This window comes from Onychostoma macrolepis, chromosome 02 (genome assembly GCF_012432095.1).
Source record: "Onychostoma macrolepis isolate SWU-2019 chromosome 02, ASM1243209v1, whole genome shotgun sequence".
Lineage (NCBI taxonomy): Eukaryota > Metazoa > Chordata > Actinopteri > Cypriniformes > Cyprinidae > Onychostoma > Onychostoma macrolepis.
The window spans coordinates 17572736-17594392 of NC_081156.1; the positions used below are offsets into that span (position 1 = coordinate 17572736).

Sequence of the window (21657 nt, forward strand, 5' to 3'; positions counted from 1 at the left end):
CGACAGCAGGTGAATGAGGAGCGGCGTGCTGTGAGGAACTGAAGCGTGTTTGTTTAGAATTCTTCATGATGCTCCGCCTATTTGGGAAATCTGGAAGGTGTGCATGTGGGTGTGTGCGCATATGTACATGAGAGAGAGAGATCTTTTTGATATTTCTGAGCACGAGCGTCAGACTGTTTATGATTCAGCTGTCTCCTCATCATGTCTGTTAACACTCGCACCGCCACCCGCCCGAAAAAAAAAAAAATCAATTTATTGTGCAATCTTGTGTTTGGCGATGGAACCAATCAGCGGTTATTTTTAATGAGGTTATGGAAGCCACTGTAAATTCACAGATCGATATTTCACCATGAGCCATAAACAAGTTCCTGATGTGCTTCGGGAGAGTTTGAGAAGGTCAGACGCAACAGGAGAAATGTGTTCCTGGAAAGATAGTGAAGGATGGGTTTCACGCACGCACACACACAGTTGTGATCCCTCAACATATGCTGGGATGTTCTGCTCAAACTGATATATGTCCCCTCGGTAATCTGTTCATGCTTGATTAGAAAGAAATATCTCCACAGCGTTTACGTTGAAGGTCAGGAGCTCCAAACTTTCAGGAGATTTATTCCTTTTGATAGTATAAACAAGTGATTAGACAAACAAGTCACTTGGACTTGTTTGAAAGGACCTAAAATACATTTGTCCGCTTAATGTAAACGTGGCTGTGGAGAGATGAGATTGAGGTAACAGTTTGGGAGTGTGGCTAATCTACAACAGGTGGACCTGATTTAGACTGTGAGAGCTGAATTACAGTAACATATCCAGAGATGTTCCGCCACATGGAAGTAATTTACGGCACGTTTTATGCTACGCGAGTGTTTGTGTGTGTGTGTGTGTGTGTGTGTGTGTGTGTGTGTGAATGAGAGTGCAAACATCTGAAAGAGCCATTAACCGAGGGCAAAACAAGCAGCCTTTAAGAAAGCGCTTGATGTGGGTTGTGCTGTGAGGAAATCACCGTGCCAATAGTTTGTCTAGTTAAAGGACAGACAGGCAGGTGCTGGAGAGGGCAGCTTGTCTAGATGAGAGGACAGGACCTTATTTTGAACACTGAAGGAAAATGGTCCAGTGCCTGAAGGTGCTTCCTCGCTTACAGAGGTGTGAGTGCTTTCTGCTGTTTTCACTTGGATACATGTTGCTCTGTAAAAAAGGAAGGTTTATAGAGTTCACTTATGGCACAAGGACACTTCTAGAAAATATTATGCACTTGGTTAAATTTCGGTTCTTGGATGGATAGATGCCCCTCACAAAAACATGTATTCATCATATTTCATTTAAAATGAAAATAAAAACCTTTATACACACTCACACATACATGTATAAACCTTTAGTGTGTATAGGTCTTCCAAAAGCCTTTAGTGTGTATACACACTGGAGGATAGTATGATCTCTATATAATATCAGTCTTTAAATGCAATATATTTAAAGTGTACCTGAGGTATACTTGCAATAGTTCCACTTCAGCACAATCAAATATACTTCAGTATATCTTTAGTTGGACTATAGCTCTACTGCTGAACAATTAAAGTGCATTATATGTATATGTATTATTTGAAAGCAATATAGAAAATACTAAGATGTTGTATAAACACTACGATATAAATAATATTTATTTTCATTTCATTAGTGATCTTTTGCATTATAATAATGTAAAATGTCATAAGGCAATAATCCTTGATGGTACAAAAAGGCGTTTAATTTTTATTGTGCAAACTGTAATTTATTTTCTTCTTTCATTTTTGCCAATGAATGATGACCCTGACATATCATTGACAGGCTTTCTGAGATTCACCCATAAACTTGCCGAACAGAATTGCTGTAAGGCAGTAAGACTTGTTTTCAGAAAATATTTCTTTTAAAAGCGTCATCTTATTTCATTGGCATGTTTGTTACAAGCATAAAAACCTCAATGCATTTATTTTATTTTTTATTTTGTCAGCCACCATTTGTTTTGCAGTCAAAGGCATATACTCACAGGACTCTGACATCACAGTACTGTCACACATTCGCAGCCTCTGTAGGTCACACTGACTTTCAAACTGATTCACTCATGCTATCTTTTGCCTCTCCTCCCGTTCTCTCGCTCTCTCTCTCTCCCTTTTTTTCTTATGCTCTGAAAGCTGCATTCTCATGAAACGCATACTATGTAGAGAGAAAATTGAATGCGAAGCATGAAAAATTCTTTTATGGTGCCACTGTGGTTCAAAGCTTGGATTAAGGGTGCAATTTAATATGAAGTTTATGATTTATATGGAATCAACTCGCTGACTGAATTTGCCGTTTTTGTGAGCATAATAAACATTTTCATTGATATATGTTGCTACTGCACTAACCCAGAGAAATGAATAAAAGCAAACTAACTTGTTTTTAAAGAGGTCTATTTTAAGCCCTATAGTCAAAGATTTTTTTTTTTTTTTTTTTTCAAACATCCCCCTTCTCATTACAGTATTACAGCGAGTGTTTGGTTTTCCGTGTGTTCTGGTTTGCCATTCTCTCTCTGCATAATGGTGACCTAGATAGAAAATATGCATTGTGGTTATTCATTCCAGCTTATTCTGTTGTGTTCCCTGTGATTTTCTGCCTAACAGATTTAGCCTTTGTGTGTGAAACTTTCCTCTTTGCTGCTGTACGGTTTGAATGGAGGCCAAATAAAAAGCTGAACTACAGAATATTTCAATTGTCCGTGTACAGGAGTTGTTATGTCAGTCATCCTAATGTTTGGCTTCGGCGGTCTAATGCTCTGAATCTCCTTTGCAGGTTCTGGCAGGGTGAATATACGGTGGCCGTGAGCATCAATGACTATCTGGACGTGTACTGTCCTTACTACGAGACGCCCCAGCCTCACAGTCGCATGGAGCGCTACATCCTTTTCATGGTCAACCATGATGGTTACCTCACCTGTGAGCACCGCATGAGAGGCTTCAAGCGGTGGGAGTGTAACCGGCCCCAGAGTCCCGACGGACCCCTGCGCTTCTCTGAGAAGTTTCAGCTCTTCACCCCCTTCTCGCTTGGTTTTGAGTTCCGACCTGGACACGAGTACTATTATATATGTAAGTGGGTATTTTTACCACTTCTTTAAATGGATGAATTTGCGTCGCTTTATTAGTCACTCACGATTTACTGGAAAATAATTTTTTTGTTCACTCCCAATTTCTACCCAATATAATAATTTAGAGCTTGGCATAACTAGAAAAAAAGTACATTCATTATGAAAATGCTAATGGAGTTTCAAAATTGTATTAATTTACTTTTCCAGGATTTCCTAGAAATCATACTTTTAAAATTAGTCTACCTCACATCCCCTATTACCCCTATTATTTTTATATTTTTAAATATTATTTGTAATTATTATGTATAATTATCTATAGTATTATATATTATCATTATTATTAACTTGAGCTTTTGTCATTTCTATTAGTTTTTGATTTTTAATTTTAAATACTTTGTTTTTATTTCAGCTTTAGTTTTATTTCAATTAGTACTTTTAGTACATCGACATTTTAGTACTTGTTTTGGTGTGCCCTGCTCTGTGGGTTGTTGTTGTTTTCTCAAAAATAAATTCAAGCTCCATTTCCATTTGATGTTTACTCAATTTTAAGGTCAAAGGCATATGGAACTTCATTTTTGCGTTTAATGCTATTATAATTTTTTATTGACATTGATTGAAGTTTAGAAAATGAAAAATAATTACTACAATAAAACAAGCAATTTTGTGTAGAAATGACTGGCTATAGTCACCTTTTTTGGACCATTAGTTAGCAAATGCTTGGTAAACAAGATTAATGGCAGTCACAGACACAGAGGTACATCTTTAATTAAATCAATCTGAGTGATTACTATACATAATTTCGATTTTATTTTGATTAGCACACAAGTTGTTTACTTTGTAATTAGTTCATTTCCACCAGACTGACCCATTCAAGTGGATTTGTGGACCAGCTGTGAACATGACAGGCAGGCATTATCATACTGACAGGGTCAATCAGCCAATCACAGAGACTTTCTGTGACTTTTCAGGCTCCACATTCAGGATCTCTGAGAACACAATGAGCTCCAGGGAAGCAAAAGAGACGCTGCCTCACTCTGAAACTTCATCCGCTGGCAAGACCTTAGAAAAATGAGACCTTTACGCACATTTTGAGCTCCTATTTCGTTCTATTTGTTTTGTTATTTCTGTTCTGTCATTTGGATTTTTTCTAGCGTCCTCAGACAAAACGCCCCAGAATTACAGTACATTTCGAAATACGCAAATAGTTTGTGAGAGAAACAGAGCTCCTTTAATCTAAAAAGCTTTAGCATTTCCTAAATGAGAAACATCCAACAGCTCATTCCCATTAACCTCACAAAGCTTTAAACTGGTGGGTTCAAATGGGAAACTCGTCCTTCACGCGTTTGTCCTACTGTCCTCCAGTGAAGACAATTTGGTGTGGCTAAACCAAATTAAAAGTAGACATTAAACAAAAAAATATTTTCTTTTTTTTACATCAACCGCCTAGCTGTTTTAATTAGATAACATGAAAGACTTGTCTCAGGAAGAAGCTAGGAGAAAACAGGGAGAGGCAAGCAAATCAATAATTTATATGGTAATTACAATTCCTGACATGGGCGGCTGTGGTGTGGGCAGATGTGGCTGGGCCGGGAGCCACCTGTGTACAGTACAGAGAGCCCGGCGACTTTGAGCTCTCGCCGGCTTTGTGTCGCAGAGCCGCACTGTCCATCAGCAGCCATCCCCCATCTGCACAGCGGCCGGACAGGCCTTCCTCTCTCCCATGGAGATCCTACATGCTTTTCATTTGACTGCTGATTATTCCCTGATTGACAGCTCAGACTGAAAGGGAGCGAAGCAGGCGCGGAGGGGGCGTCGTTCTGAGTCAACATCCCCTCCACCCAAACCCCCCTAAATCAGCAGGGCGTAGCGCTGCTTATCATACACGCTGCAGTGTTGTCTCCGCACACGAGAGAGAGAGGGAGAGACGCCACAAAGAGCAGGCAAAAAAGTTCAAAGATACCCTTCAACTCTGTGTTTCTGCCCCTGTCCCCCCAAACTCATTTTTATGCAAGCTCCCAGCCTGGTCCTGCATTGTGAAGGCTTTTGTTTCAGGGCTGGAAAAGGCCTTCGGACACCCCCGCTCCCCCGCCAAGGCAACTCCATTCAGCACCCCAGCCACTCCCTGAGAGGATTGTTTGGATACCGGCAGCTCTATGGGCGTCACGGTCCCTAAGGGGATTGATGCTTTGCGGCAGGGTCGGTGGGGTCAGCGATGAGAGATGGATCTGAGAGGTTATCACTGGGAAGTGGGGGCTGATCTCGATTGTCCGCTGGTAAAAGAACACGTCCATCAGACCTGGTCAGACTTAACCCCCGGACTTCCATCTCTCCGCCCGTATTGATCGGCTGTGATGACATCTTGACAGGCGTCTTCTACACAGCTGCCGGCGGTTGAGGTTGGGTGCTCTCCAATGAACCTAGGATCCGGTGCGGTGAACATGCCACAAGAATACACAATGACCTGGGATGGGCGCTGGGGCGCTGGGGGAGGGTTGTTCAGGTTGAAGATGACAAACCCTAGACAAGAGTTGGATTTTTAAATTTATTTTTTCTGGGAATTTCTATAGAAAATTTGAGTGTAAACTGTAAAACCATCTAACATTTCTCTAATAGTGGTTAGAAAAAACAGATACATTGTCTACTCAGTAAAGAGTATATTTAATATATTTTAATTACATTTTGGCTGTGATAAAACAACAAATGTACTCTATATAAAAGCCAGTAGTTTATTTTCAGAAACAATATGTCTTTCTATAACACTTATAACTTTTATTTTATCACACACATTTATTTAAAAACAAAACAAACAAAAAAACAATATTGTAAAGATACAAACATACAAGCTTGGGGTTAGTACAGAAATGTAAATATTATTACAGTTTAAAATAACTGTTTTCTATTTGAATATATGTTAAAATGTAATTTATTCCTGTGATGGCAAAGCTGAATTTTCAGCGTCATTGCTCTTTAGTGCCACATGATTCTTCAGAAATCATTATAATATGCTGATTTGCTGCTCAAGAAACAGTTCTTATTATTATCAACGTTGAAAACAGTTGTCTTGCTTAATGTTTTTGTTGAAACCATAATACATTTTTTTAGTCGGGAAAATTTATTATAAATTGTAAATATAATGTACGTTATAAAAAATAAAAACATAATAAATGTTTTTACTGTCACTTTTGTTGAATTTAATGCATCCTAGATTAAAAAAAAAAAAAATTAAATTAAAAAAGGCTTACTGACCCCAAACTTGTTTTTTACATAAAGCATATGTGACCCTGGACCACAAAACCAGTCTTAAGTCGCTGGGGTATATTTGTAGCAATAGCCAAAAATACACTGTATGGGTCAAAATTATTGATTTTTCTTTTATGCCAAAAATCATTAGTATATTAAGTAAAGATCATGTTCCATAAAGATATTTTGTAAATTTACTACTGTAAATATATGAAAGATGGCAGTGAAAAAGTTTTATTATTTAATTTGTGGGTCTTTTCCATCAAAAAACGAAACCCTCTGCTCTTGACCAATCCCATTGCAAAAAACTTGATAAGGACATTAAAATAGGCAGTTTTCTTTGTGGACATTTGCCTGCAGTCAAGTTCAAATAAATGATTTCACTCTCCCCTTCTTTCTCACCAGACCCTTATAAGGAAATAAGCAGTAGAGTCGTTGTGTCTGTAGAACACAGATGAATGAAGTAATCTGTCAGAAAGCTCGTGTCTGGGGAGCAGAGATGAACGGTGTTGCTGATGTTCTGGGGGAGCCGATCTGTTGGCTGACTGCTGGCTGACTCAATAGTGACTCTTTGCTCTCAGGTCACCGAGTGCTATGTGGGGTAATTTGCCATGGGAACACTGTGTGTCGCAGACCATTGTATGTGACAACACCAAGCTGGTGAAGGTCAGAGCAATTTCCTCCCGAATGAAGAAAATCTCAGACTTTGTACCCGATTTGATTGTCAAGGTGTCAAACTAACTCAGAGGCTTGAGAGACGTTCACAAGTGTCGCCAAGAGGATCTTAATCAGATTGATTCATTGGCTTGTTGAATGATTCTGTTTGTCACAAGCACATTTAGCTCATTATTTCTCTTCCACTTCCTTTTCAACAGCCTCTCCTCATCCTAACCACGCTGGCAAGCCGTGTTTAAAGTTGAAGGTGTACGTGAAGCCTACAAGTAAGTCATGCTCTAACTGTTTTGGCCTGTCGGCGTAGAAAATAATATCCCCTCATGTCTACATGCCAACCTTCTGTTAGACATAACAGGAATGCAAATAAGCAGTGTTTGACACATTTTCCAGGAACATTTTGTTAATGAGATGTCATATTTATTTTCAAGCTGCGGGAATGTGTTCAAATGCAGTCTACAGCCGTTAAAACAGCAGCTGAGGTCTAATGGGAACTATTAGAACTATTGTGGACTGTTTAAATTTACCTTCATCACTCACCAATGGAAACCTAATATTAAAGGGATAGTTCACCCATAAATGACATTTCTGTCATCATTTACTCACCCTCATGTGAGTAAAACCTGTGTGTCTTTCTGATGTAGAACATACAGTAACAGAAGATATTTTAAGAATTGTCTCAGTGTTTTGGGTGGGTTTGTCCATACGATGGAAGTCAGTGGTCACCAAACATTTTTTTTTTTGTTCCATAAAGTCATACAGGGTTGGAACAACATAAGGGTGAGAAAATGATGGCAGCATTTTTGGATACAATGATTTTTACCCAGATACAGTGTACAAAAATACAAAAAAATATAGTATTGTGTTGTGGATGAATGTTTTATATTGTAAGAAAACAAGTGAATAAAGTACAATAGAAACTATTTTACTTACATTTTTATATTGAAAAACACTGGCTGAATAACTCACTCAGAGAAGAAAATGAAAAATATTGGGGTTTTTTTGTTGTTTTTTTTTACTGTGTGCCAATTTCTCCATATATGGCAGTTTTGTTCTTTTGAACATATAATATGAAAATGCTGCTTTATTCACAAATCATACTACTGTTCAAAAGTTTAGCATCAGTAAGTTTTTAAAATAAAAATAATTAATACTTCTATTCGGCAAGGAGACATTATATTGATCAAAAATGACAGTAAAGATGTTTTTTTTTTAATCTATTTCAAATAAATGTTCTTTTGAACTTTATTTTTCAAAGAATCTTACAAAAATGTATCAGTTTCCATATTTAAAAGCAGCAGTACTGTTTTGAACACTGATAATAATAATATCATCATAATATTAAATGTTTGATGAGCAGTAGGAGCCGATTTCTGAAGGATCATGTGTCACTGAAGAGTGATGGCTGAAAATTCAATTTTGCATCACAGGAGTAAATTACATTATAAAATAAAGCACTATTTAAAATTGTAATTATATTTCACAATATTACTGTTTTACTACATTTTTGATCAAATAAATGCCTTCTTGGTAAGCATAAGAGACTTCTTTCAAAAGAAATGGAAAAAGCTTTTGAATAGTATTCCGGTCGCTTTGTCATTTGAAAATGTTTAGAACAACAGCACTCACCCTCCAAGTAGAAATCCAGTGTTTATTTTAAATTCGTTGGCACAGATACGTCAGGTCCGTGTAATCTATGAAAATGCTGTGTGAAATGTGAACCAGATCCTCCGCCTCAGTAATTAAACTCTAATTAGGTCAGTGCTGTGGGCTCCTGCTGCTTTGAGTAAAGGTATGCATTTCCTAGTGCTTCCTCTCCGCGTGCTGTCTCTCTGTGTTTGTGTGTTTCAGATGGTTCGGGCTATGAGTCTCCAGAGCCATTCCTGACTGATCAGAGCCAGCGCTGCAGGGCAGACGGCCCGTGCCTAGCTGTGCTGCTGTTGCTGCTGGCCTTTCTGCTGGCCCACGTTTAAGAAGCCCCGCCGCTGCCCAGACTGCCTACCGCTCTCCCTCCATCCATACTCCCTCAGGGAAGCCCTCTCATCCAGACCCCCGGCTGCAGTCGGATTCACGCGTCCTCTTTCTTACCGAACGAGCTCCTCGCCGCTGATCCGAGGACAAGAGACGTTCGCCCTGCTTTAGCGGCTGATGTAAAGCTGAGCACCTGGAGTCTGTCGTGGAATGTGACCTTTTATATATGCTGTCATGTAATCGAGGCTTGTATTCATGTGCCATTTAGTCACGTTTCAGGGCGTCGCGGTTTACAAATGATTTCAGACACTTGTTTGGATAGCTATAATGCCCCCCCCACATCGTCTTTACACCATACTCAGCCCAGAAATAAAGAGGATTTTCTCCTCCTCATAATAACAAATTACACCAAAGGACTCTCTTCAGAGGTTTAGTTTTATTTTCCGTTTGAAGGGAGAGAAGAAATGTGTTTTGTGGTAGCCAGCAGCTAGGGACTTAGTGTTAGACGTTCACATGCATGTGAAACACTGTGAAACAGAGAAAAACTGATCTTCTTACAATAGTAACAATATATTTTTATTAGCAAAAACAAAACAAAAGTAGACCTTCTAGCCACTCTTCTGGTGTAAGGCTCAGCTGGTGGAGGTTGGATCAGACGCAGCCAAATGTCAGTGCTCACTGCTGGCCCTCGCCTCAAAACTGTGTGTCTGCTGGTGGGACAAGGACTCCGAATCTCTGAGATCGCTTTGGTGCAAACCCAAATGCCGCTTAATAAAACTCTGCATTGGTTTTTCTTTCCAGCTCTGTGGGACAAACAAGCAATGGAATGCAGTGATGATCTGTGAGGATCTAGCCACTTTTAATTCACCGACGCAAGCACTGCGGGCATGGCCGAAAAGGAAATGGATTTTTTGTATTCTATTTCATGTTATTTTTGTAGCATTTAAAAGCAACATCAATTATTCATGTGATATGAGGAACGGTTTTAGCGTCTTGAGTGGCGATACAGTGTGTGAGTCAGCAGTCGGACGTAATCAGAAGGGCCCACTCTCTCACTCTTACTGTTGTTATTGTGGTCTTGTCAAACTGTATTCAGTATTTAAAGAGACAGAAAGCATTTCTTTCCATCTGATTTGATTGTGTCCTCTTTTTCATGTGACGTTTTGTACAGCCAACATGTTCTGTCAAACTGAAGAAACATGCTGAAATGGAAAAATAAAAAATAAAGCGTTTTTGTCTATGAGATGCACTGATGTGAGAAAAAGATGCATTGTCTGAAGCCGACAACTGGCTCAGCTTTGTATAGCGTAGATGTAAACCCATTGTATTAAATATTTAGAACAGGATGCAGACATCAGTGCTAAAGGGCCTTTTGATTTTTTACTCTTCCCAAAACACTAAATGGCAACAAAAACCACTACAGCACTTTTCTAAACACTTCTTCGTTTCGCTGTGCACTACATTTTTTACATTTTCCTGATCTGTAAAGTTCATTGTGTGCAATGTCTAAAGGTTGCTTTTAAGTTATTTTATCATTTAATTCTCCAACATTTTAGAAAAGTATGCACTCTCTGCTAAGAAACTAATGCTTTTATTCAGCAGGGATGAATTAAATTAATCAAAAATGACAAAGACATTTATAATGTTACAAAAGATTTATATTTCAAATAAATTTGAGTTTTCTATTCATCAAAGAATCTTGAAAATGTGTCGTGGTTCCCACAAAAATATTGAGCAGCACAACTGCTTTCAACATTGATATTAATAAGAAATGTTTCTTGAGCAGCTATTTCTGAAGGATCGTACGACACTGAAAACTGGAGTAATGGCTGCTGAAAATTCAGCTTTGCCGTCACAGGAATAAATTACATTTGAAAATATATTCAAATTAGAAAACAGGTATTTTAAATGGTGGTTTTATTTTTCCACATTGATTTCTGTGACTTTGGTATGTTTTAGACATTAATTCATACAAGTATATGCTAAAATAATATAGAATTTGTACAACCATTATAACTAACAAAAATAACAATGCTAATATATATATATATATATATATTGTCTTAACAGTATTATTGCCCCTGTATATAACCTATAATCACTATGGCCTCCCACTATAGCAAGTATCAGTGTAGCTCCATTTATATGAGCACAAAACATTTTTCCACATCAATATTCAAAAAAAAAAAAAAAGTTGTCCTGAAATAAGACCAACCTCCAGAAATCTCCTACTTAAACCATGTAAAATGTGATGAAATATAACATGCTTAATACTTTAGCAGCAGTTATATAAATTATTTTTACAGAGACATTTAAGATATGATTGCCATCTGATGTTGTGGTTTCGGATGCGAAACGGCTGGAATGAGTCATGGTCATACATGACTTGACATTCAGGTGAGTGGTTGCTGACACCGGCTCTGGGCTTTGGCCTGGATGCTCATCCAACTATTAGGTTAGGGATCAGTAGCCTGGCTGGGCTCAGAAAAGTGAATGTCCTATCTGAATATTTTATGCAATGTAGACTATGATAAAAAATACATGCGCTAGGAAAGCATCAGTGCAGGATTTGCAGACTTGGAGATGGCACTGCAGATGCAAACCAAACAGCCAGTTACAGGCGGATAGTAGTGGCAATGAGGATGCTCATTACAGATGATAAAAACGGCTGTATGGTGAGAAAAAGATTTATGCCTTACATCTTCAGTCAGTGTCACGGCATGATGCGCCTTATGCTGTCATTTGTAATTATAATTTTACATCATTTTAATGTAGTGTTAGACTCGATATAAATAACAGCATGTGTGTTACGTGCTGATTTCCCAGTGAACGATAGATGTTTGCTGCCCCCTTGTGAATAAGACCTTTTAGCACCCTTGGTTTGTTGAGTGTTTTGTCCATACTTGTAATGTCAAGCGTAATTTATGCAGCATATAAAGCTAATATCATATAGAACTTTACTTTTGATACATATGTTGAATATTTAAAGGGATAGTTCACCCAAAAAACGAAAATTCAGTCATCATTCACTCGACCTCATGTCGTTCCAAATCTGTACGCGTTTCTTTCTTCTGCTGAACTCAAAAGAAGATATTTTGAAGAATGTTGCTAACCAACCAGTTCTTGTTCCATTGACTTCACTTGTAGTCATTGGGACTAAAACCGTTTGGTTATCAACTTTCTTCAAAATATGTGGAATCATTTACTCACATAAGGGTGAACAAATTACAGGGGACTGTTTCCCATTAACCAACAGTCTATCTTACGCCTGTATCTCTGTTCTGCATATACAGCCTCCCACAGTTCCCTGAGGTAAACCTGAGGAACAACACAAACACTCACGTCTCAAGGCTCCTGAACAGTCAGTACAGTTGAATCTGTCGGAGACATGAGCTTTTTGAAAGCGAGAAAAACGAACACATCCAGAGTCGAACATCTACAGAGAGCACACTTCAAAAACTATTATGAAATGAAAAGGTTTGTGGAAGAGCGGGAAATTCTGCGGAGAGATCACAAGAGATCGATGTTTTTGATCAACAAAGAAATACAAGAGCTTCAAAAGACCTTGATAGACATAAACCTGATAAGCGGATATTGTCATGAAGCCTACGCTGCTCATCTGAGATCAGTGAGTACTGCCTTTTCAACTTGTAAAGAATCCAAGAAAGCAAAGAAATGCGGTAATATTGATTTGAATGTTGAAAGTGGTAACTCAATGAAGTCTAACCACATGTTTGGCCAGAAGCATGACGGTTTGGGTGATGAAACCTCTGGTGATTGTGAGAGGGATCTGTCAGACTCAGAAGTCAAACAGCACACACTGACTTCAGAAACCTATAAAACATGCAGCACTAATACCTACGTTTCACCGCATAAAGATTTAAAAAAACGGCAGGATGATTATTTCAAAGCCTCATTGTCTCATTTTGAGTTATCCTCAAGTGAATGCAATGAAAAAGATGAGGATAAAAGGGATGGATGTCCTCAGAAGACTTCAACCAAGAGCCCTTCGCATATCGCAAAGACAGATCTAAAGAACAGTTCCTCGCCTCCTACACATTTCACCCTTCACAGAAAAGCAAAACAAACGCATCAAAGACGACAAAAAGTTGCTCTTCATATGCCTCCTGTACTGAGGACCCCCTTCTGTGAGCAGGATGGTTCTTATAATATGGGTATACAGCAGCGAACCCAAGATGGCAAGATGTTGTCAAGATACTTACAAAATCAAGACAGCATGAACAATGGCAGAAGTCACATATCGAAGGCAGCCATTAAACATAGCCTTGAGCTGCTCATCAAAGCATACAATTATTCTCAAAATGCTGAAATTTTCAACAACAACAAGCAGAGGGATTTGCATGAAAAGGTGTGTAACTTTGTATCAGAGTTTTCAGAGTTCAGTTGTGATGTTTAGTAGGTGGGTTCTTCGTTTCTTCAACACATTTGACCTAATATTTTACAGAGGATCCTCAGAACATAACAATGATCATCCTAAAGTAAATTAGAGTAATCCATCCCTTGTTTCATGGGCTATGGGTTCTTGATTTGTAAAGCTTTCCATACTATTATGAAACCCATCATTCACTGAGGGATTCGATTCCTTTTTGTCTGATTCACAGTTCATGCATGGCTACATAATGCCCTACATTCAGTTAATCAATAAAGGCATCAATACCATTCTGCAATGTTTCCAGGCTTGTAAAAGAAGCACCGACACTCTTTATGGAAAAGATGTACTAGTTTTACCAACTTGAACAAGGTGTCAGTCAGAGAGAGGCTGCTGCTAATGGGATGTCTTTCCACATGGATTGTAGGTTGTTGTTTTTTTGTTGTTGTTGTTTTTTCAAGAATGTGTGGACATTGGATTTCTGTAATGGTTTATACAGCGGATCAACAAAATGGCTTGAAAAACATATTTGAAGATAAAAATAAATCCAGTGTAGACAAAGCTAATGTACTAATTTCACCATGTCTTATTAATTTGTTATCATTCTCAAGGAAATCTCAGATATAAAGCAAGCTAAACATTTAACAGGTGAGTAAACATTAGCTATGAATTACGTACAGTGCAAACTTTCCTCAGTAGAGAAACCAAACAGATGAAATCTTGGCTAATGCATTTTAAACACATCTTTGTATCCCTGTCACACACCAGTGATTCTCAACCTTTTTTTGACTCTTTGTCCAAGACAATATTCAAAAGCCTTCCTACAAACAATGGTTCCAAAAAAGTTTTTTTAGTGATGGCAAAGGCATAGAAGAACCATTTTGGTTCCCTAAAGAACCTTTAAACTGTTCTTAAACCAATTTTCTTAGTGTGAAAAACAATAATCTAAATTCACCTTTTTCACTATACACTCCTGTTCCAAAAGAGGGGGTTTACAATGTTGTTATAGAAGATTTCCCAAATAACTTTTTCAGTGAACAGTTCATAAAAGAACAGTTTTTTTTCTTTGTGTAAAGAACATCTAAACCTTTTCCTAGTAATAGAAAGGTTAATAGAAAGGTTCCATGAATGTTAAAAGTTCTTCATGGAACCATATGCCAAAGGATCTTTATTTTTTAAGAGTGTAAAGAAACTTTAGTAATTTAGTGTAATCCCTATATTAAAGGTTCTTTATCAAATAAATAAAGATGTTTATTTGGGCCCCATCAGCCCCCTGGTTGAGAACCACTGTTTTAAATCTCTGATCTAATGCCTTATGCTTAAATGCTTAAAAGTTTTGCAGACAAATATATACTGTGCCCATTCATGAATTTCTTTACAAAATAAAAATGTTAATAAATCATGCATTTTGAATGAGTTGGACTTGTTAGTGAAGGTAAAGCAGCCAATGCATGCCCAGAAAATATGCGACTGGTAGAGTAATAGTGGAAACGAATGTGCCATTTTTGTTACTTGCAAACTAAAAATTACTTGCAAAATTGCCTGGTTTTGACCAAAATAAATGTGACCGCATATTTAGTCATAAAACCCATCATGTCTTAATTAAACTAACAGAGGCAGAGGTTGTGTGTGTCTGTGCACAAGTGAGGTGATCTAACAGAAACATAAGTGCCAGGAGACTGTGGTGACATGTGGCACATCTCCCACACTCTGAACATGTTGTAATGAGAGCCAATGGGGTTTCATCGTAGCCTAACAACCCTTGTGTTTGTTTCTGCAAATCTGTCAGGGGTCTGTAGATTGCTGCTCTCTTGATGAATTCAGACACTCCGAGTTGATTGCCTCTTCACTTTTCCAACTCCTTGCTCACTTGAAAGTTTTGCAGCTTGTTTTTAACTAGAAAATATGAATATAAATTTAAAAGCATAGAATGAAAAGCCTATTTTGAATATAATTTTAGTAAACACAACCTCATAAGATAATTTGTGACATTCAAAGCTTGATTGACTAAAACTGGTAATCAATTAAATTTAATGGTTATCAAAATATATAATATCACAAACAGGGTTTGAAATTAACACCTGCCAACCCGTCAAATGCGGGTAAAAAATGGCGGGTAACGCTGTCAATTTGGCGGGTTATTTTTTGAAAATTATGTTTACTCATTAATGTCTTGGGGAAGTTCATGCAAGCCAAATCTGCGCATGTTTAGCGCAAATACTGAACTCGTGAGACATCGTGACATTATCGAGTTATTGCAAAAACCAAATAAAACACACCTAAAGTTACAGTATGTGCACTCTAGGCTAACGTTACAGAGTGCACATATGCAACTATTCTTTCAGTGCATGATTCAGTCTAATATGAATGATCACATAACTCAAGATTAGGGGATAAAAATATTTCATTTCATATATAATATCACACGAAGAGTGCCGTTTTTCTTTAAAAATCAGCATGGTTACAAATGTGATATTGATTTTATAATAACAGTTCAATAAATAATAGGTTAATATCAAGATACGTACGTTTTAGACACTTACTTACGTTGGCTGTTTTTGCTCAATTTCGCCAACAAAAATCATTCCAAACACAGTCACAACACTGTTTTAAGTCTTTGAGCAACATGAAGGTGTTTCGTTCCTGAATGAATCAACCGTTTAAATGATTACATTTACTTGCTGCGGTTTTAATTTTACATTTAAAGTATCTTTTCATTTTTCTAAATAATTTCAAATATCAGTATTCAACATTTCATGTTTAAATTATCAAAACATTATTTATGCATTTGTAACTGGGGGTTAAAGCATTCCATGTCCCTCTAAGCTGCGTGTAAATAGCCTACATCTAAATGCCACTTCAGATGCAACTTCTGCAAAGATGAACTTTGTTGATACTAATTTCATTGTAGTAACAGCCTAAATGTATTATTATAATTGACTGATTAAATGTAAGAATTTGACTCAAGAGATGATGCACACTTTTAGAAAAAAAAAATGGCTTTATAAAGGCAAAAATGCCCATAAAAGGTAAAAATCTATTTAAACTTATTGGAAAAGATTAATTTCTATCACTGACCACACAGAATATGAAGAATATCAAAAAAATTAGGAGTCAGCTGTCCACAGTAGTCCTTAAGATATCACAATAACACACTCAGCAAAATATCGTCTAATTATCTTTATCTATAAAATCCCAGAAAATATTGAGATATTATTTTTGTCAATATCGCAAACCCCTAGTACTGACACAAAATGATTTGCAACGGTCGCTTTGTCACATCCAGTGTAGACAGCCTCAAGCTATTGGTTTCTTTTTTTTTTATTTGGCTAGTAGAAATTATGAATGGCCGGTAACTTAATTTAATTGGCTGGTGAGAGAAAAAGTTAATTTCAATCCCTGGATACAAACATTTCTAACCTAACATCGAGTAAAGAAATGTACAAGCACTACTGAGGAACATCATGTAACAGCAGGCCAACAAAGTTTCATCATAATCAGTGTCTGACGCTCTAGGGGTGATGAACACTTGATTCCTTGTGGAGAACACCAACAGTTTACTACCTGACAATGAGTAATCCAACACGGAGTTGTTGTTGTTGTTTTTTATATTAAAGTCACATTTATTCGATCCCAAACAACAGGCATCTTCCCACATTGGCATCAATGCCAGAGAGAGAGAATTCATTCATACCACAAAAGTAAAACTCTCCCAAAACTTAGAAATAACAGAAGTTGCAAAGCAAACTCGACTTGTAAAATGGTTGCACAATAAATGCTTTAGAGATGTTGAGGACCTAGAAAACCTTGACAACTGATGTGAACAAACGACAGCAAGAGAATTTGGACACTAAATCAATCTCATGCATGAAATCCATGTTTATGGTGCTTAAAGTCTGATGTAACGTACATTTATTAGTCTCGCATACTCGCTTTTGAAAAGCCATCAGATGAGTGAGCGATACATCTCCCCTCATTGAATAAACACTTTTGGTTGACACCAAAAAGTGACCTGCTGAATTACTCATATAAATAAAGTTACATTTTAATACACAGTGAAAGCTGTAAATAGCAGATATCCCTCTTTGAACCGCATCTTTAAATAGACAAAGCCCACTAACAAAAGTAAGCATTGTAATACTGTGCCTACACAATGATGAGAACAATTCTCCGAAAAAAGCACACAATGTTAAGGGGCTTTCTAAAGTCCTTGGTCCCTCTAAACGGTGCACTGATCGTTAGTTGAAGATGACAGCTTTCCACGGTTTGCTGGTTTGCCCGTTTCGAAACGGCTGGCTGTGCAGGGGTAGGAGAAGAGGAAAATGGCCATGCTGAAAATTTCAACTCAGCTCAGCAAGTCTGGTTGGAGGCCAATCCTCTGAAGCACATCCTCAGGCATGCAAAACACAGGGTTCACTGATTTGATCTGCTCATCTCCCAGCAAAGACAGACCAGCCACACCAAACAGAGTGTGGAAAGGATCCACCTGGATGGAAATATATAACACTGGTAAAAATGTACTGCAGAGACTGATAAGCTCTGTTTAAAGAATGGCAAGACCTAGAGAAACAACATGCTAAATATTTATGCATATGCAAAATTTTGTGACAAACTCCAAAAAGAGAGCTTACCATGTCTCCAGGCCTGTCAGCGAAGCCTCCAGTCTCTTCATCCTGGCAAGCAAGAATGAAACTGCGCAGTTTTGCTTTGTCAATCCAGTGAATTCTGCCAATGATCTTCAAAGAGGCAAGAACCCACCAGGAATAGCAGACATCAGGCAGCTGAAAGGGAAAAAAAAAATCAGAGGAAAAAATATTACAGTTGTGTTTGGTCTCTCATAAATAATGATAAATTATAATAATTATAATATTATAATCTAGTATTAAGTTTTGAAAACATTAAATCATTTTTATTTCATTTTTGATTATTTATGGTCAATTTTAATTTGGTTGTTTTCTTTGTGTAAAAAAAAATATTCTTCATAAAATTAAGGCTGAACCACAGATGTCAAATGGACTATTTTAATGACGTCCTTACTACCTTTCTGGGCCTTGAACGTGTCAGTTGCGTTGCGGTCTATGCAGGGTAAGAAAGCTCTCGGACTTCATCAAAAATATATTAATTTGTTTTCAGAAGATGAATAAAGGTCTTACGGGTTTTCATTTTCATTTTTGGGTGAAGTCACTTTTATTATTAGTTAATATCTGATAATATCATTGATCTGAAGGGAATCTTACCTTCTCTGGTCTCCCATTCAAGCCTCCTGATGGTAACTGCCTTTCACAGAGCCACCAACCCAACAGATCTGCATTTACTTGATGAAGCTGCCCAGTGATTGACAAGAAACCTGTGCAGCAGTAAATCTAGAGACAGGATGAGAAAAACATATGATTACAATGTATGAATACACTAACATGGTTTAAAGGTGGGCATAAAATACCTCAAACACCTCACCTGACCAGCATGGGACTCTGAACCAGGCCTACAACCAAACCCTCCATCAAAGTTCATACAGGACAGCACAAACTCAACAGCCTTGTCCATGTTGATCTCATCCAACTTGCCCTGCACAGAAATGTCTTGTTATATGCATTTAAAACCTTGAAAGGCTGCAAGAAACGCCAAAAAAGGCAAATAAATATAAATTAAATATAACATTTGAATACAAAAGAATTCACACCAGTAGTGCCAACGTCGCAACCGCACAAAAGGAAAACCGTGTATCTATTTCTCCTGTCAACGAAAAAAGCGAGCATTCATTAAGTCACATAATACTTTAAATTGTTTATTCCAGAAAAGACTAAATAAATAAATAAATGTACCCCATTTGTCTCCTGCGAATGAGCCGTCCTCCTGCTGCAGTCCTTTAACATAGTCCACCACTTTGTCCACATCAATGACATTAATGCTATCATACAACGAAAGGATCTAAAGGGAGTAACACACATCTTTTCACAGATTCCCACTTTTGTGTAGTCATTTTTTAGAACCATTGATTAAGTATAGTGATTGCCTTCTAGATTTAGTAGATTCCTGCTGACCTGTACAGCACTGAGGGTGTAGAGGAGATGAGGGTCGTGGCTGATGCTGGCGCTGATGCCTCCACAGTCATGCTGGCAGGACTTGATGAACTCTATGATCTCCTCGCGGTTCATTCGAGACAGCTGACCCATGAGGTCCATCACTGTCAGACCCCAGTAGATGCCACTCATTCTCAAGTACTCTGACAGCGTGTACTCCTGCAGGAGATGGAATTAACCTCTGATTTTATTGCTTTTTGAAGGAAAACCATTTTTTGCGTTTTTGCAAGCCATCGACTTACATAGTCATCCTTCTTGGAGCCATAGGCTGCAATATAGTCTGCATGCTTGTCTAGGAGGAGCGTGTTTGGAGCATCAGGTTTAATGATCACGTCTTTAACCTGGGTCCCCTGCAAAATAAAGTTGTCGTCATCACTTTCTGACAATAAGCTCAAAAACTGCAGTCTGACACATTCATATTAACCCAGACTGTAAACTGCTGAACTGACTGGGCGGATGACATGACATGTTTTTGCTGCTCTCGTTCTCATCTTTAAATGTGCGCTGTTATTTTCTTCACAATCGCAGTAAACCGCATGCTCTTTCTTTATGGGGAAAACACGATATCATACACGATTAAATAACTATAAACGCAAAGTAGTGTGTTTTACATTACCATCCTGAAGGAGAAGCGGGAGAGTGGACTACAGGCGGACTTCACCAGTCACACACATATTACATCATCACATTCCTCGTCTTTTCTACGGGTGCCAGGAAAGGACAAAACGCATTTAACGGAAGCTAAAGTTGATTCTGCAAATCGCATCTAAACACCGGTACACTGATCCATGAAAACCTTTTTTTAATGTTGTGTTTGGTCTCTCATAAATAATAATGATAAATTATAATAATCTAGTATTACGTTTTGAAAACATTAAATCAATGAAAAGTGCTGTGGACGAATTTACGTTTTATTAAAATGTTCCACGTATTTTACGCCTATGTGCGACTTACTAATGTATTTTTGCTATTAAGCAAAAAAAAAAAAAACGTTCTGAGAATCTTTGAGTTAACGTTCTTTGTATTCCCGCTCTACTATGTGACTAAATAGCTGAGAACGTTGCTGTTTATCTGAACTCAGTTCAATATTTTTTAGAACATTTTTCAGATGTGGACCCACTTAGAATCAGCAACTTAACGATTTTTCCAGGTTTCAATTCAATCAGGGCATCAAGTAGCAATTTCAGAACTCAAGAAATTGTCTTTAAACAAGTATCATCTGAAAATAACAAATAAAGGAATAACGTTAGTCCATTCAAAACGAAAATTTGTTGCTACTGTAGTCACCTTCAGGCCATCCAAGATGCATATGACTTAAAGTACTTTGCTCTGAAGTCAAATCTTGAATGGCTTCAGGATGAGTACATTATCAGCAAATTTTCATTTTTGGTTTAATTTAGTATGACTTATACAAGAGTACAGCATAAATGAGTACACCCCCTCTAAAACTTAAATTCAGCAGTTACTCTTTACTTAGATGTCATGTTAGGGTTCTTTGGAGATATAATTTTCCAACAAGCTTGCTTGATCAGTTACCAAAGAAGAATGTCAAAATTATTCAGCAAAATAAGATTTTCTTATCAAAGTGATAAAATGTTGTGTTGCAAAAATGAGTAAACCCTCCTGAAAATTACTAAATAAAAATTTTATTAAAAAAGTGTATCGTTTAAAGCTATTTTTGATCAACAGGTAAGAACCAAAACTTTTAAAGACAAGTAATTTCCTGACAATTAAAAGTGTTATATAGCCCACTGAATCATACTCAGACTTAATGCTCGGGAGCAGTGGAACCTACTTGGGAGTGAACTGCCAGGTGACTTATTTCTTAGCATAAAAGAGGACAATGTTACAAGAGGAATACCAAATTATTGTTTCAAGCGTGAAAATATGAAATATTAATATTTGTTTGTTCATTATTTTTCAGTGACGTTGGTAATGGAGTTCAATGGTTGAGCTTGACAAATGCAGTTAACATTACAATATGCGTAAGAAGAAAAAAAAGGAAAGATTACTATGGAGTGAAAACAGTATCAAAACCTCCTACAAATGCACGCGAGAGATCCACACGCGTGCACATGAATCCATAAATGCACACGCGAGAGATCCAAACACATGGCGATCCACAAACACAGGAATCCACACACGCACGCGAGAGATCCATACACACACATACCAATCCACACATGCGCGCTAGAGATCCATACACGCGCACA

General features: G+C 37.6%; 2 protein-coding genes across 3 annotated transcripts in view; one reads left to right on the forward strand and one right to left on the reverse strand.

Moving 5' to 3' along the window:
- Positions 1–10644, forward strand: part of efna2a (ephrin-A2a) — a 59733-nt gene extending 49089 nt beyond the window's left edge. Inside the window, exons 2-4 of the mRNA XM_058748998.1 lie at positions 2800–3092; positions 7207–7272; positions 8858–10644. Coding sequence (XP_058604981.1) covers positions 2800–3092; positions 7207–7272; positions 8858–8976 — 478 coding nt within the window. The 3' untranslated portion in view covers positions 8977–10644. The remainder of the gene's footprint in view (positions 1–2799; positions 3093–7206; positions 7273–8857) is intronic.
- A 6581-nt stretch (positions 10645–17225) lies between these two features.
- On the reverse strand, positions 17226–20213 carry rabggtb (Rab geranylgeranyltransferase subunit beta). Of its 2 annotated transcripts, none has more exons than XM_058748925.1 (9): positions 20061–20213; positions 19687–19794; positions 19406–19603; positions 19187–19292; positions 19045–19097; positions 18819–18929; positions 18602–18727; positions 17996–18145; positions 17226–17850 (listed from the first exon to the last, which is right to left on the reverse strand). In XM_058748925.1, the coding sequence occupies exons 1-9, from the start codon at positions 20061–20063 to the stop codon at positions 17710–17712; spliced, it is 996 nt and encodes a 331-aa protein (XP_058604908.1). In that variant the 5' UTR covers positions 20064–20213; the 3' UTR covers positions 17226–17709. The 2 variants fall into 2 exon arrangements, with proteins under 2 accessions (XP_058604908.1, XP_058604901.1); XM_058748918.1 differs by lacking the exon at positions 20061–20213 and adding an exon at positions 19894–20034.
- Between the last annotated feature and the right edge of the window lie 1444 nt (positions 20214–21657).